The following is a 17,418-nucleotide window of genomic DNA, read 5'->3' as shown; positions in this document are numbered from 1 at the left end:
AGGAAGTGCCATATTATCTGAAACTATATCACACATTATACATGTTGTAGCTAGAATCACCACGAGTGTGTACTGCAAAAGTTTTATTTTATTTTCTTACTTGTGCTCAAAAGGTGCTCAATTTCTTCAGCGGGTGTATTGACCTGTAGAGGCTTTGGTGACATATTGGCCTCCTAATACAACATGAGAGCAGAGTCCATGTTCTGCTGAACTGATTTTGGAGTGGTATTGCTCAAGTATGTTCATTCGTTTTATGTAGGTTTTTTTTGTGTTTTTTTAATTGTAATTTTGTGCAGATTCTGACACAGCTGCAACTCCAACATAGTCTTCTAACACCAAGCCACATTTAAAGTGACTAAATTTGGTTGCTTGGTAAAAATGTTTTCATAATGGGTGGTATGTCTTTAACGAAACCAAGTGAGACCGCTGAGAGCAAATAGATGATGAATAATGATTTCATGACCACGCCCAGTACACTGGAAAAAAAAGTAAATTCTTGCATCATAAGGAAGCATTAATGTTGCTTTAGACATTAAAATGCAACCATTTTAATAAAGCAGTTAAAGTAGTGCCTTTATTTATGACAGAATTATAATGTCTCCATGGTAGGAGAATTTGGCAGATGATCTGTAAATCTTTGTCAAGATAATGCACTTATCATGGAAATACAGCCAGTAAAATGTAAACGCTAAAACTACAGTGATACTACAGTCTTGGCTTCCAAGGATAACAGAGTCAGCATGAATCATTTCAGTGAGAGTTAAGTGGCTTGGCAATGCACCTCTGTACATGCTGTGGTGTTTGAAGGTCTGTGCACAACATGGTTTAGATTGTCTAGATAAAGGAGAAAGGGAAAACGGAACTGCATGATTTTTACATTATCTACAAAGCACTAAGTGATGTTATGAATCCTCTCACTGAAGAAGCCATCTCATCACAGCAGCTTTAGCAGTGCTATCAAACTGAGGCTCTTCTTTTAGACTCCGGTGCTAAATAAACCATTCAATGAAACAGTATGTATAAATTAACCTAAAAACCATTACTAATGCCACTTCCATTTTCACAGCCATATAGTTACTTTTTCTCTTATTTATTTATACAGCATAAAGTCTGCACCACTGCCTAAAATAATGTGTGTTAGAAGGCACTTGTTGGAGTGGTGGTTGGATTCAAAATCACACTGAAAGAGAAACAAGGACCTCTTCTTCCATAAAAGCCTTCATTATGGCATACTAACAGCAATATTAACAACAAAAGAAAACGGCAGGCACTCTGATGCATAATATTCTACAAGAAAATGTACAACTGTGCCTTGTTGCTGTTGAGTATCATGTCTTTATGCCACATTTACAACGGTATTTATGTTAGGTATAAGAAGAAGAGCTGCTATGGTTTCCTTTCAGAAGGCTTTTTATTTATTGAATGTTTCACTGCAGATGTTCTAATGTTTGTGCTGCTGAGGGTCCTGTCAGCAGAGCTCTGGAGGGAATCGACTAAACAAATGATGGCATGGGGTTGTTGAAAGAACTTTCTAAGCGTGTGTGATACAGGCACATGAGCAGGTTAGGGAATCTGACATTTTCTCGCACTGGCAGAGTATTCCTAACAAATCTATTCAAAATAATCCATATTATCTACTTATGATATAAGAGTATAGTCAATAGCAGATGAGATAGGTGTTTAAAAGTCCTGGAACTTCCTTAAAAACAACAATGATAACTTCTAATGTATAAATTGTACCAACACACGGTCTCAATATAGACCCTTAAAATGTTTTTGTTGAGGGAATAACTTGACAAATTGATGACATAATGATGATATTAATATTGGAACAATGATGCACTACGCTGATTGAACACACTTAACGTAATGTTCCATGTTGTAATTGGAGCATAATGTTAAAAAGAAGCTGACATATGTGGAAGAATCCCTAAATATACCCACAATTCTTTACTGAAATTTGTATGTGATATGATTAGCCTCTACAGTAAAACGTTAAAAAAAAAAAAGAAGTTGCATATTTTATTAAAATTGGTAAATAATATGCATGTAGCTACTGAAATGATAAAATATATGACTTTTTTTTTAAAGTTATTTGAACATTAAAATAGTTTCTATGTAGATGCTGGCAAGACTGTGTTCACAAAGCCAGTCTATATATTTTCCATGTTAACTTACAAAAGAGAAGTTACCCCCTCAGAGCAAGAAAGAAACAAGCAGGGTGAGGCTTCAAAATGCTGTGGGGACACACACAAAATGATAAACCAACCTATATATATATGTATATATATATTTAGGTTGAATGTACAGAGAATGAAAACTTGAGTACACGACAGCTCTTTAAACCAGCGGTGGTGGGAAATTGTAGCTTTGTGTGACTGTGCAGTTGTTTCATCACCAAGGGCTTTAATGAGACTTAGTGAGGACAGCGAGGGAGCGAAGTCGGAACTGCCTCAACACAAACGTACTGTATACCTCTTCATGTGCCACAGAGAAATGTGTCCATGTACATATTGTATAGTGAAAGATGTTATTTGCATGGCATCAACTTTGGGGAGTCACAAAAATGACATAGATGGGGAATCCACCATTACCAGAGCAAACAGCCTGTAGCTTGACAATAGTGATACGATTAGTTTTTACCATCCTTTCTACTCGTTACTCTGAAAAGATATATCTCGGTATTATAAGTTCAAATCTTTAAATAGTGCAGCAGTAGTGTTGTAATGCAATAACAGCATGTGGTCAAATTAAAACCCAGACTTGTCTCAAGATGACCAGGGCTGGTAGTCTTGCCCTTTACTACTGTTAGCATGTCCATCAATTGAGATTGTTATTGTAGGTGAAGCCTCACGAACCCAAGCCCATCGAGCATAATTTAAGTTTCATTCGGTCCCCCGCCTGAACCCCCATGCAGATGAGTTCGTGCGTTTTTCTTCTGCTAGCAACATAGCAACCTCATCATTTTTACCATTAACAGCACTTTAAAGTACACTAATGAAGAAGCATGGATTCACGTTCATCTTCGTCTGTTTCTAGGTTTAAACTATTTCGTCAAACATTTAGGATACAAGTGCAGATTTGCTTGTATCTGCCTAAAGTTTGAACTATGAGACTGAACCTGAACATAACTTCTACATTTCTGTTCAAACCCTTGGGTACTGATGGGTCCCAGCAGGTTCAGTTCACTATCCACGCTCTAATATAGAGTGGGAGGTAAAATAACTCTTTTGATGCTGTCAGAGGTGTACATTTAGTGATAATAGATTATATCCCAGAACAAGTAGAGCTCTGCCTACAATTCACATATGTACAGTCCTATTATCACACGAGCCCAAAGTAATGTAAAATTAAATTTGAGATAACACTTTACAGGACTAAAAAGGCATAATTTGTTATGTCTGTGCTGTACATGTGTGTTGAACTAACATTACACATTTTTTATCAGTCATTGAAAATCTCAGTACTGTATCACTCTTGACTCTCAAGCTGTGGAGAGCTCGAGTCTGGCTTTGGTGTCATTCCTCTCTGGCTTTACATATTTTTAAGATGCATTGTATTTTAGGGGGAAATTCACATTTTTCGACATGTTTAACAGGCTTTTATTTAAGTATGCTAGGAGTGGAAAATCTCTGGTGCTAACACATGCCACACAAGTAAAAGGGTTGTCATTTTTTATTATATATATATATTTAGTTGGTAATTAAAGTGCATCTTTTTGCCCTCTGAGCTCATTGTAATCAACATCTAAAACTGCCATATCATATTTTCTTGTTTCTTTAACAACATCTATCAAATCTGAGCCCAAACAAACAGTTCACACATGTTGTAATATACAACTTTCAGATCTGTGTGATTTCTTGGACTAAAAACACATTTATCACTTTTGACCCACAAGTCAAAATACCAACTGCAAACTGACGCAAAAATGCAACTGCAACTACTTAGTTGTTCAAATGAAACTATATCTCACATGCTATCTCATACTGAGTAGAAGGACATAGATAATATAATCTGGGTCGTTGCCAAGAACATCCTTTCAACTTATTGGGGATAATACAATGGGTACGTCTATCAGAAATTATAAGCTGAACTCTAAAACGAGAGAGAATTCGGAAATGCCATATCTTACTGAAAGACCACAGCAGAAAAGTGCATTCAGACAAAACTAAACCAAACTTGAGACATAACCAGGCTCATTAAAAATGTATGAGCTTGCATCAACATGCTGTTGGTACAGCAACATGGAGGAAAGTATTGAAATATTATGTCAAAACTTTAGTCCAAGCTTAAGTGTATAAAAAGAATTTGAGATAAAAAAAAGTTTCCATGTAAATAATATCTCAAATAAGCATACCTTGTTATATGTATATATATATGTATATGCATATATATATACATATATCTATTTTGTAGAAGAAGAGATGATGCACACATCCTGTATATTGAAGACTGAGTGGAAAGCTGAGTAGCATAGGGTCTGATTCAGTAACACATTATAACATGATGATGTAACAGACCAATGTGTATACTGTATGTGAGTGATGGAAGTCTTCTTAATGCTAGAAATTAGTTTAAGAATTTAATCTTATAGAGACATGAGATATACAGAATATATAATAGAGAAAAAAATATATGAGGTACATGAAGCTAAAGCTAAGGCTGTCCAATATGACCGTCTGAGGATTTACTGCAAGACTGTTGTTTCAGACTGACTTACTTTCAGCTACATGTACCTAATATATATATGACTATGAATATATCTATATTTGGGGACAGTACTTGTTTGCAAGAATGTATAAGTCTATATTCTATTATTTTTCTATCCATTGTTGCTTTATACTGTAGCAATGCTAAATCTTACACAAAGTAGAGAACTATGACGTCTGATGTTTCCGTTGTGTACAGGCAAAAGATAAAATACCTGTCACTGTACTGTATTTCTCACTGTCAATTACACAGAGACTCTCAGAGAAGGATACAGCAAACTAGTTTTTATAGCACTTGGTGTGAATAGCAAATGTTACTGTTGAATTTTTTATGTGGGCCATTGTCTTATCACACTGATCAGTTGTCGTTTAGGGGACGGCAATTTAGCTCTTCGCTGTGTTCTTGTTTGATTTGTTTTGAATCGATCACCAGGCTGGCTTCTGCTGTCATATTTTGCCATTTACTTTTAGCATGAAATGAATGGTGAGAATCTTTTTTTTTCCCTTCCTATGGTGCTCCCTTGCAATCTGTATCACAGCATAGCACAGAAATATCAATGTCGAATTCAAACCACAGATAGAAATGTTTTACAGCGTATATTTATAGTATGTATGTAACAGTGCTTCATGATGCTGCTTTAAACTGACATTAATTAGGAGGGGGGGCATCCAATCGATTGTTTCTGGGTTACGAACAAATGCATGCACAAGTTGATGCAGTGAACGTTCTCTCGCCTTTCGCTTGAAAGTGGAGGCTGAGCAATACAGCAGCTGCTACAAGTTTCTCCAGACATTCAGTTCAGTGCTGTACATTGCCAAAAACACATCATATACATTCTAACAACTGGTGCTAATTAAAAAGACAAAAAAAAAAAGAAAAGTCAACATCTGTGGTGCTTTTTTTAAGTTAGTTATTTCCTTGCTTCAGACGAAATGTAGCTACACAATCCTGTACTGTACTGTTGAGTACTGTAGTGTAGTGGAGCGGAGGATTGACAGTACCGTTTGGCCAGTGACTCATCATTTGACCTGCTTCGGTCATGTGTTTCCAAAACAGTTTACGTCGACTGCTGTTAATTCAGGGAATACGCAGTTCAGACATGACTGAGAACATATTGAGTGACAAATTGGAAAGCAAGGAAATTTTTCATTTAAATTCATGCACGTCATGATGATTTTCTTGGGACTGAGTTTACGATTTTCTTCTTCAGTTCAGTCTGAACTTTACCGTGCTTCAAACTCTGACGTGTTGGGCGTTGCAGATAGTATCCACACATCATGTTTTGGTGCTGATTGATCAGATATGCTCACTATGACTTTTGATATGGTATTTATGTTAGACACTTCTGTGTATAGTCTTTCTATCGGGTCAGGTAAGACTTCCATTCACTTTCAAGTTAATAGTTGGTTCTATTGCAACTAAAAATGCAAAAGCTTGTACACTCTCAAAGGACCTGCAGTGTGAAACTATGCTCAAAGTCTAGAGAAAGCATCTAAATATTGACTCATAAAGATGCTGTTTAAAGCTACTTTAAAAGTTTGCTGCAAACACTCACCTACTGATGAGAAATGTACATTTACATTGGCAAGAAATGTATGTGAACCTTTGAACCTTAAAACAATGGTGTTTTTTTGTTTTAATTTGTCATAAAATGTGATCTGATCTTTATCTAAGTCAAAAATATTAACAAATGTAATGTGCCTAAAATAATAACATAAAGAAATTCTGATCTATCTTGTTTTTATTGAGAACAACCATAAAAAACTTTATAGTGATAGTGGAAAAAGTATGACAGCTGAACATCATTTAGGAGGAATTTTAGCCCATTCTTTCTGACAGAACTGCTTTAGCTCTGTCATATTCTTTGGACTTCACATGGGTGTGACTCTCTTAAAGCCGTTCCATAGCCTCTTTATTGGGTTGAGGTCTGGGCTCTGACTTGCAAGCTGGCCAAGCCCTGATGCATCAAAGCAGGCCCAAATCATGATGTTTCCTCCACCATACTATTTGACTTGGATGATGTTTTTATGATGATATTCAGTGACCGTTTTATGCCAGATGTAGTGCTGTGTGTCCTTTCCAAATAGTTCAATCTTTAATCTCATCAAGAGTGCAGCAATGTTCTTTTTAATAAGCAGCAGCTTCCTTCATGGTGTCCTGCTATAGACACCCTGCTTGTTTAATGTTTTACTTATTGTAGACTCATGAACACAGATGTTAGCCAGCTTTAAATCTTTGGCTGTCTCTTGGGGTTGCTTCTTTACACCATTGATTAGTGTTGTGCTCTTGGGATCATTTTGACTGGCCGCCCACTTCTTGGTAGAGTAGCCAAGTGTCTCCATTTGTAGATAGTTTGTCTAACTGTAGACTGGTGAGTTTCTAAATTCTTTGACATCAGTTTTCTTTCCAGCTTCATGGAAATCATAAATTCTTGATTGTAGATCCTCTGAAAGCTCCTTTTGGCGATGCATGGCTCACATAAGCACAGTGTTCTTGTGCAGAGCAAATTTAAAACGCTTGAATAGTTTTTGTGAGTCGTAGCTCTAGTCCACGCCTCCAAACTAATTTTCTTAATGACTTAAAGACTCCAGGTATTAATGAATGACATACTTTATTGATCCCCTCTGGGAAATTGTTGTATGAACAGCTACTGTGGGGTGTTGGTGTCTTGTCCAAGGCCCCCTTAACATGTGGCCAGGAGGAGATAAGAGTCAAACCACCAACCCTGGGGTTTATAGATGACTGTTCTACCAACTGAGCTACATGTCGCACCTGACTACTTTTGACTATACTTTGTCTTCTAGCACTATGAGGTTTTTATGGTTGTTCTCATAATTTGGCATTTGGCATTATATATGTTAATACTCTTTACTTAGATGAAGATTAGATCACATTTTATGACAAAACAATGCAGAAAACCATGAAATTCCAAAAGGTTCACATACTTTTTCTTGCAACTGTACGTACGAGTTCCATGAAACAGATTTTCCTTCCCAAAATGCAATACAAGTGGAAGAACAAAGTGAACTTGTTGTCTCATAATTGTTCAGTCTTCCTGAAATATGTAGAACTGGACTGACGTAAATACTGTACTTGATTTTTAAAGGTTTTTGTTTGTATGACGTGGTGGGAAACAACAAGTGTGTGAGCGTGTTCACTGTTAGTTACATGCGTAGACAACTCAGTACCTCAAAATGTCTCTTCATGGAAAACCTTAGTCCAGATAGTTATGTAACTATTTTTATTTACTGTTTTTTTTTCCATTTCTGAGAAGTCAGCGCTCATGATGCTTTTTATATTTGTTGGCACAACCACTAACACAAATGTATGGCTGTTGTAATTCCTGCTCACCCCCCACCCCCGACCCCTCCAATCTTCCTAAAAATTGAAGCTTTTAAAGCTACTAAATTGAGCTGTCAGTTTTTTGTATCTCAAATGTCTTGGTATGCTTGTTGTAGTTGTATACTCACAATGGTGTATATTACATCGGTTTTTATTTATTAAAATGTTTAAATTTTCTAAGACGACTTCTCACGTTATTGAGCAAAACAGACCTCATCATTTGATGCACTTCACATTTAAAGTAAAGTATTTTACTCCTATTGTTCAGACAGCTGTTTATCTTCTAATGGGCAGATTGCCCTGTAGGAATAAAAGATTAAAAGACAATAGATTATTAAAAGACACTGAGAAACTAATAATTGGAATGAAAATACTAAAATAAATATCCTGTGCAAAATAGTTATGCTAAGTTAGAAAAAGTTCTAATATGTAAAAAGTGAAAAGCATGCAGAAACACTAGCATGGACCAGAAATGGCCACCAACATTTAGATTAGTAGAAAAAATAGGTGAACACTACAGACCAGTCAAGGCCTATCTGCACACCTATGTTGTGCAGTTAGTCCAAGTGGAAGCATGCTATACCTGCTAAACATTAACATATCAGCATGAACACTGAGCATTACAGCATGCTCAAAGTAGCAGCTGCAAGCATGAGGTGTGTTTTTCTTGCCTGTGCTGGAAATGAATTAATAATAATATATAAAAATGCTTGGCTGATTATAAGAAATAAGAAATGTATATTGTTTATATGTTTTAATTGTCTGTAAACCAGAGAATTACAAGGACAAACAGATATTGAAGCACTGATAGGTGCTCAGTTTTTTCTTAAAATAGTCCTGCTTTAATATGTGTTGTAGCAACTACAGGTCCTTAGAATAGCATCTCCTTAAGCCATATTGGTATTACATGGAGAAAAAACATGCTTTGCATATTGTTGCACCCTGCAGTCACTCTAACGACACAGGCTTACACTGATGTCTCATGAGCTATGTCAGAATTAAAATGCATGTGTTGTGCCTGTGTGTGGAGCATGTTAAAATCCTGCTGAGTGGAGACGGTATAGATGGATAAAAAACCTTGTATTCAACATGTATTGCACCGTTCTTTTTATTATGATTTAACATAGTTACTAACTTATATATACTATAATACTGGGCCAGAGCAGAATACGTTGAACAAATGAACAATGGCTTTAAACCTTTTGTGAACCTTTGTGTTGTGTTGCAAAAGAGTTGATAAATTAATAGAATTTAGAGATTATTCTTTAAAAGCTGATTGATCCCTGCTGGAGGTAGTCCTCTCACTATAACCTGTGCTGTTCACTGATTGGATGAGACTTCAGTGACGTCCTTGTCTCGAACCCCGCTGCGGAGGCGGCTCCTTTTCTCGCGAGATCAGCAATTGCTTAGCAACCAATGTCAACAGCCCTGTCGGTACACTCCAGCAACTACGCACGAATTAACTAGTGACTTTTCATTTAGCTAACAGAATGGAGGTAAAGTGTTTTTTGTTTGGAAGATATCTGAACATTGATGTTAATATAACGTTCATTTACCGTCAGTTGACATGTAGTTGTCGTCAACTAGTGTTAACTAAATATGGTTAAAGTTGTTGAAATTTGCCAAAGCTGACGTGTTTTATTAGCATGTTTGCTATTGTCAAGTTATAGTTATGCGCCTTACGTTACTACATTTTACATTTTACTACGATAGTTTGCATACATTTAAATACATTTTATAAGTGAAGGGTTCAAATACAAAACTTTAAAGTCAAAACTTTATGTCAACATAGTAATGCTATGTGAAGTATTTATATTACTCATTACTACATTACATGTGTAATGGAGTTCCTGGCTTCCTGGCTTGTGTTAGTTCATTACACTGAGAGAGTCTGTGGCTTTGCTGTATTATCAGGACGCAGGCCCTGCAGGAGAGGACTCTTTCGAGTCTCTGGAGGAGTTCCAGATGGTCCTCAATGAGCTGGTTGGAGACAAGAGCATGGACAGGGTCCGGGTGGAGTACGAGAAGCTCATCCATGCTCTGAAGAAGTCCAGGGAGAATGAGAAGAGACTGATGTCCAAGTGCAGGGAGCTGAATGCTGAGATTGTCTCCACTTCCACTAAAGTTGCAGCTGCCCTGAAATTGTCACAAGAAGATGAGTCAACAATTGCTTCATTAAAGAGGGTACATTACTACCATGCCATTAGAGGCTAGTGCACAATGTAGCACGTTGAGTGTTAACATGTTTTTGTCATAAATGTTGTTTGCCGGCACTGTAGGAGCTGGATAAAGCTTGGAAAATGGTTGATGCTGCTCACGATAAAGAGAAGAGTGACAAAGAGACCATCAGATATTTGACAGAAGAAGTTGCCAACTTGACAAAAATAGCTGACCAACAAAGCGGCTCCTCTAAGGACCAAGAGCAGAGGTGAGCCATTTGTCCTCCTTCTTATAACTCTAAACAATTTATATGATGGCATAGTGAAAATGTTGAATTGAATGGAACCAATCCGTTTTTCAGTGATCTACTGAAAATGAACGAGGAGTTGACAAAGGAAAGAGATGAACTGCTGACAACCACGGAGGGTCTGAGAGAAAAACTAAACAAGGCCACTGCAACGCATCAGGAGATAGAGGCTCAACGAGACAGTGCCTTTGAGAGTATTTCTCAGGTATGTATGTGCATTGTGGGGGATTTCTCATTGACAAAAAACTGTCTTCTGATGTAATTCACATTAAATGTCACATGCTTATATCATTGGGAGACACACAGGCAATATCTTATTTGTAATATAGGACATGAGCTACAGTATTATGCACTTTGTCAAAAACACTACTATAGCACAAAAAGGAAACCACTACCCTTTTTCTTAAACTGGAAAAGAAACTCTTTATTTAAACTGTTCATCATTCCAAATTAAATATACTGATAAACTGGGCTATTTGACATATCTATTGTTATTTTATTTGCTACCTGTGGTGGAGCAGTGAATGCTGGGAGGAATACTCTCTTCTTAAATCTATTTCTGAGGCCAACGTGCTGCTTCTTGTGTGCCTAAACCCCAGCTCCAACAGGAACTCCAGGTACAGCAGAATGAGATTTCCCGGGAAATGAGGCTGAAGGAAAAGCTGGACAAAGAGGTGAAGCAGCTGCACATTGATATGGAGTCCAAGATGGGGGAAATTAAAGCTCTGAATCTGCAGGGCCAAAGGGGCAAAGAGGAGCAACAGAGACTGGAGCAGCAGCTGAAAGAACTAAAGGTTAATAATGGTGTAGTTGTGCTCCTTATGCTGTACCATATGTTTGTGTAGGTGTATTTATGCATTGTATAAATATTCATCCATTTTCCACACACTCTGAAATTTGGGTTAGATATGAACTGTATTGCCAATATTGTCAGAATCCAAAACAGCTTCACTGTGTCTTGGCATCAGTCATGTCAGTGCATGTTTTGTTGTCTAGGATAGTTAACTGTATAAAACCTGTGTATATTGCTGCAGTATGAAATTAATACAAGCAAACCTGTGCAATTGACACATTCCCTTCCTCGACTGTGACAGATCTTAAATGAACGATCCACCAGGGAGCTGGAGCAGGTCCAGGTGAAGAAAGCCAAGCTGCAACATGAGTATGAGCAGCTTTCATCAACCAAAGAACATCTGTCTTTAGAAAATCAGCAAATCACAAATGAGCTCAAGGTAACATGTTAGTCTGCTTACACACACATACAGTGCATACATTTGAGCCCCACTTATGTCTGTATGTTTTGTAGTTAGGCACTTTCACCAAGTATCTCACCTTGAAAAAAAGGCCATAGTAATTTTATATTTTAAAGCAGAACGAATACTATCTGGAAATGTCCTAATAATACTCTGTATCAACACTGTGACCATTGATGGCATACAAGGTGGAAATAAAGATCACATTTCTCAGCATTGTCTGAGATCATTGTCTGTAGATAAAGATTCTGTTGAACCACAAGAGAGCACTGCTTCAACAGTAGATCATTTACTGAGCAAGTCAAAAACTAAGTCTCATGAACTGAACCCTACTCTCTTTCTTTTTGTTCTCTGAAACAATGATCTGAGGGGAGAGAGAGGGCAGACCACATTTGGGCACTAATAAATGTTATTCACTCCCTTTTTTTTAAAACTCTTTCTCCTACATGTTACCTCTGTCTAATGCTTTACACAACCCCACCTGCCAGATGCGAGAAGAGGAAGTGAGCCAGATGCGTCAGGAGATAGCCAAACAAACAAAGACGAGAGAAGCTATCCAGAAGAAGTTCCACCAGATGGAGGAACAGAAAGCTGATGTGGATGTGCAGAGGGAAACGCTGAAAGCTCAGATTACTGGTCTGGAGAAAGGTAAGAATAGCAGCTGCCGAGAATCATGTTTTTAATTGTGTCAGTTCTGCAAATGCTATCGTCAGAGTGAAAGGTGGGACAGAAAAGCTAAAGATGCACTATTACATGTAGTTAATATAGGCCTTAGGAGTGAAGTACTGTATGGGGGGCTGGAGCTGCAGCAGCAGCTCTATGTGATACTGTAACTGAGAGGAGAACATGAAATGACACAGTGATGTTTTTCTTCATCTCTTCTGTGATTTACTAAGGCATAAACTTTAATTGTCCCTTTCACCCCTTTAGATCTTGAATCTTCCCAAAAGCAAGTTGAAACTGACAAGAAAGCCATAGATGAGTTGATTCGAGAGAGAGACATGTTAAACAAGGTACTGTATGTGCTGCTTCTACACCCACAAGTTATTTTTTGCCCTGCATTCTTGTTCTCATAAGCTCACAATTGTCTCCTAGTTTTTATACAGTAGTACAAAATAAATGTGTTGTAAACCACAATTACTGCTTCCAAACAAGAAACCTAGTATATAACTATATTATATAATACTTTAAAAAGAATTCATGTTCACTTACTGACTGCATTTGGTGCATGTGCTAAATTTGCCATCGGTAGAACATGATCAAAGCTACCCAGTCAACTGAGAAACAGCAGAACCTTGTGAAGCTCCTCGAGCAGGACAAGAAGACCTTGGAACATGAGATCAGTGGATACCGCCAGGAAGCTCAGAAGCAGCGCAAGATCATCCAACAGCTGGAGAAAGAACGGGACCGCTACATCAATGAGACCAGTAGCCTCATGCATAAGGCAGGCAATGCTGATTAATTAGCTTAATAGAGTTTTTATTATAATTATTATATATTTTTTTTATACTAAACCATTACCTTTCTATGTGGTTCTTTCACAGGTGCAACAAAAAATGAATGATGTTGAAGTCAGAGAGATGGAGATATTTGACTGGAGGAAGAAAGTCACAGAAGCAGAGTGCAAACTCAAACAGCAAGAGCACCTGTTGGAGTCTGTTGTGTCTGAGAGGAACCTCTACAGCAAAAACCTCATTGATGCTCAGGTACGAGTCACTTCTTCCTGTCATGGTAAATGGTAAATGGTCTGCATTTAAACCTAACTGGTACTCAAAGCACTTTACACTGCATCTCATTCACCAATTCACACACACACACACACACACACACACACACATCAATGGCAGAGCTGCTATGCAGCTGACCTGACTCACCAAGGACACTGGGAATCAAACCACCAATCCTATGATTGGCAGACAACTGCTCTACCTATTGAGCCACAGCCACCTAAAGGTGTTAAGTTCTAAGTTGTGTATCTGTTCCAGATGTAAAAAAAAATGAACTGGCCTCACTTTTTCAATACTTTTGGGGGGAGTATATACTTCTAATTTTATATTTTAACTCTTTTTGTTGTTTATAAATTAAGGTTGCATTGGCTTGATTGTATTTGTTTTGCAAGTACAAAAGTGATTTCCTGAATTGATACATGACACAACGTTTGGATTACTTTTGCGTATTTTAATTTGTTTCTGCAGTTCCTTAACATTATGTATTGTTTGGTTGTAAACAATGACTGAGGCTAAATGTGCACTTCTGTACGTCTTTCTTTCCCTCTTTCCACCATCTCCCTCTGCTTCAGGAGGAAATTGCAGAGAAGAAGAGGAAGATGAAGACCATGAACAACCAGGTCACTCGACTGAGAGATGAGATCACTGGTAAGGAGCAGGCACTTGTCAAGGAACAGCAGGAGTACAAGCGCTTGGAGAAGGATAATGAAGCCCTAAAGGTGCATCATCATTTAAAGTGGTAGTATTTAATCCTTTTAGTCACTTTAATAATGAAAAGAAAATCTTTTACATACAAATAAATACATGTTTATGGATGTCTTCTTCATGTTTGCCTTCAGTACCTACTGTGTCTTCTGTGTCCTCTGCAGGGGGAGCTGCAGGTTAGTAAGCAGCAGCTCGAAGAAGCAAAGCAGCATCTTGACAGTCAAAAGGCAGAACAGCAAAAACTGCAAAAGGTTATAGCTGATGCTGATGCTGAGCAGATCCAACAGAAGAAACAACTGGAACAGGTAAAGAAGGAGGTGAATGAGAAAAGACATCCCGTGACAGAATAGTGTCTGATTATTCATTGGTGAAATCTCTGTAAAGGTGATCAGGGAGCGGGACAACCTGGGGAAACAGCTGCTGCGGCGCAACGATGAACGTGCACTGCTGTATGAGAAGATAAAAATTCAGCAGTCAATTCTGAGCAAGGGGGACTTCCACTACAACCAACGTATGGAGGACATCCGCCTGCTCAAACTGGAAATCAAAATGCTGCGGCGCAAGAAGAACATCCTTGACAAGACTGTACCCAACACAGAGGAACTGAGGTATATGAAATAAAACAGAGAAGACAGTGTGGGCAGGATAAAGAGAACAGAGGAGAATGTGGAGCACTGAGAGCAGAGAGCAGGGTAGAGAGCAAGGTGAAGAGAGATTCAGGTAAGAGATAGAAATAAACCCCTTTTAAAAAACTTCCCAGGTAGTCAATTTGTTTAGAACTTTCTCAGGAATAAGTTGAATCTGAGGATTGTGACCCACTCTTCTTAATTCCCCATTTAGAATAGCATCTTGCTTTTGATTTTTCATTTTACTTTATTTTAAATAACTCAGCAAACCAAAATAACAGAGACACAGATTCTGGGATGCTGAACCTAGTATCTTGTAGGAAACCATTCTGAAGCAGTCAATCCACTTTGGCTCATGACACGTCCAGAGATGTTAGGGCACCACTTTCTAGCCATATGTAATATGCAGTATGTCTTCTCACGGTTGGTGAAACATATTTAACTATTTTTCTTCCTGTTTTATGTAGTTTTGTTTAAGTGCTGTGTGCAATCCAAATGATTAGCTGTGTTGCAGGCGAGAGCTGTTCCACCTGCAGAGGGAGCTGCTTAGAGAAAGGACGAGAAACAGTGTCCTCGAGGAACAACTGAAGCCCATCAACATTCACCGATGGAGACGGCTGGAGGTGACTCACTAATGAGTGTCTGTGGGGTTAACTTGGAGCCATCACAGCGTCTACCTGCTGCATTTTTCTACCTCAACACATTCTCTGACTGACTCTCCCTTTCAGGGCAGTGACCCCGGCAAATATGAACTCATTCAGAAGATTCAGTCTTTACAGAAACGACTCATCACCAAAACCCAAGAGCTGGAGGAACATGAACTCTTATTACAGGTAAGAGCTTAACACTCTCTCCTCATTGTGTACACACAGGCTTCTTAGTCTCACCCTTGTTGACAGGTACTCATCATTCATCCTCCTTTTAACCTACAACCCTCTATTCCCTATGTAAAATATTTGTTCTCCTCATGTCTCCACCAAGGAAAAGGAGAAGCTGTATGTGGAGCTGAAGCACATTCTAGCCCGGCAGCCTGGTCCAGAGGCAGCTGAGCAGCTCCAACAGTGCCAGTGGACCATCAGAGAGAGAACCAAAAAGCTCAAGGTTCCTAATCCTCAGTAGTATCATTCCACACACCTGTTTACTGCCAGTCCAAGCATTTCCAATTTTTTGTTTATTGTTATACTCTCTGAGACGTTTTCTCATTTTTGTATTTGACTCCACAAGATCCTGGTTTTCCCAGATAAACTATGTCTGTCTTTATCTCCATAAAAAAAAATTATAATAAATTATACTATAAAAATAATATAATATATCAAAGAAACAACTCATACATTCTAATGTATGATACAGTATGTTTCTGTACAGACAGTCTAAAAAGGACATGTTTATTTGATCTCCACAAATACATCACAATGCATTATTTAACTCTACATACACATGTGCTTTTTATGATTTTACAGGTGTTAATAGCGGAGCTGAGAATGCTCGACTCAAAGATGAATGAGTACAAAAGTGAGAACCAGAGACTGGCCAACGAGCTGGCAAACATCAAGAAAAAGTACCTCAGTCAGAAAAAGCTGCACAGGTGACGTAAATATACTGGTTTGTCTCAACAATAACACTGAGTAATAGTGAGGAGTATAAAATGTGCATTATGTGATGCAGTGGACATGTGACAGTTGGGTCCTGTGTGTCCCCTCAGTGAGCAGAGGAGCAAGACCAAAGTGGAGCAGCTGGAACCCTTGCCCCAGCTGAGCAGCAAACCTCACTTCACTGGAGGAGGCTTCAGGATCGACAACCCTGCCAAAAGACAGTGATCAATGTTTTATGGAATTCGCACTCCTCTTGGCATGGCTCACAAATGAGTACTCTTCTTGTGCGGAGCAAACTCAAACTCTTTCAGTGTCAGTCGAAGTAGCTCTACTCCACACATTTTCTTAAAAAGACTCCGGATATGTTAATGCCTGACTCCAAGTAACTTTTTGGAGGTTTTTATTCAAAGGGTTCACATACTTATTTTATGATTGTTCTCAATAAAGACATCAAAGTTCATTTTATTTTATTATTCTTTATTATTTTATGATCTATTTTTAATGTAAAGTCCAAAACTTCTAGAAACCTTCCTACTCCTTGTAGCCTAAAACACAGTGGGATGTAGAATTGAAAGTACTTTTAAACAGTACTGGAGTAAATTAAATACATTGAGCTGTGTTGACTGTGCTGCAGCATCATTATGGACTGTGTTTTTTCTTTTAGCAATCTTACTGTTTGAAGTAAGTCAGTGTGAGTATTTGCTTTGTTTGTATTGACGTATAAAGCACTTTGAGAGCATTTTTCCTTTTTACTATTAAGTACATATTTACTTGAGATGTAAACTAAGTCTCGTCAGATTTATATTTACTACAAATATGTAATAAAGAGATGATGCAAATTGAAGACTATAGCTCCAGGTTATGGATCAATAGCTGAAAAAGAACAAAGTTCTAAAGCCATTTAACTGAAGGACTGCAGGAGAAATTAGTCACTGTCCTTCAGTTCCTTTGGTTATCATTTATGCAGCAATTTGAAGTAAACCTGTTTGTCCCTTA

General features: G+C 38.0%; 1 protein-coding gene across 1 annotated transcript; it reads left to right on the top strand.

The window, feature by feature from the left end:
- Positions 1-9,477: 9,477 nt before the first annotated feature.
- Positions 9,478-17,151, top strand: cfap58 (cilia and flagella associated protein 58). Its single transcript, XM_026372207.1, has 18 exons — positions 9,478-9,548; positions 9,967-10,236; positions 10,332-10,480; positions 10,574-10,724; positions 11,119-11,313; positions 11,614-11,751; positions 12,261-12,420; positions 12,703-12,785; positions 13,025-13,216; positions 13,317-13,478; positions 14,072-14,218; positions 14,369-14,509; positions 14,589-14,812; positions 15,345-15,453; positions 15,559-15,663; positions 15,812-15,931; positions 16,291-16,415; positions 16,533-17,151. Exons 1-18 carry the CDS (start codon positions 9,543-9,545, stop codon positions 16,645-16,647), a joined length of 2,592 nt encoding a protein of 863 aa, XP_026227992.1. The 5' UTR covers positions 9,478-9,542; the 3' UTR covers positions 16,648-17,151.
- The last annotated feature ends 267 nt before the right edge of the window (positions 17,152-17,418 follow it).

Source organism: Anabas testudineus, chromosome 14, assembly GCF_900324465.2.
Source record: "Anabas testudineus chromosome 14, fAnaTes1.2, whole genome shotgun sequence".
Lineage (NCBI taxonomy): Eukaryota > Metazoa > Chordata > Actinopteri > Anabantiformes > Anabantidae > Anabas > Anabas testudineus.
This window is presented reverse-complemented; position numbering and strand designations above follow the sequence as displayed.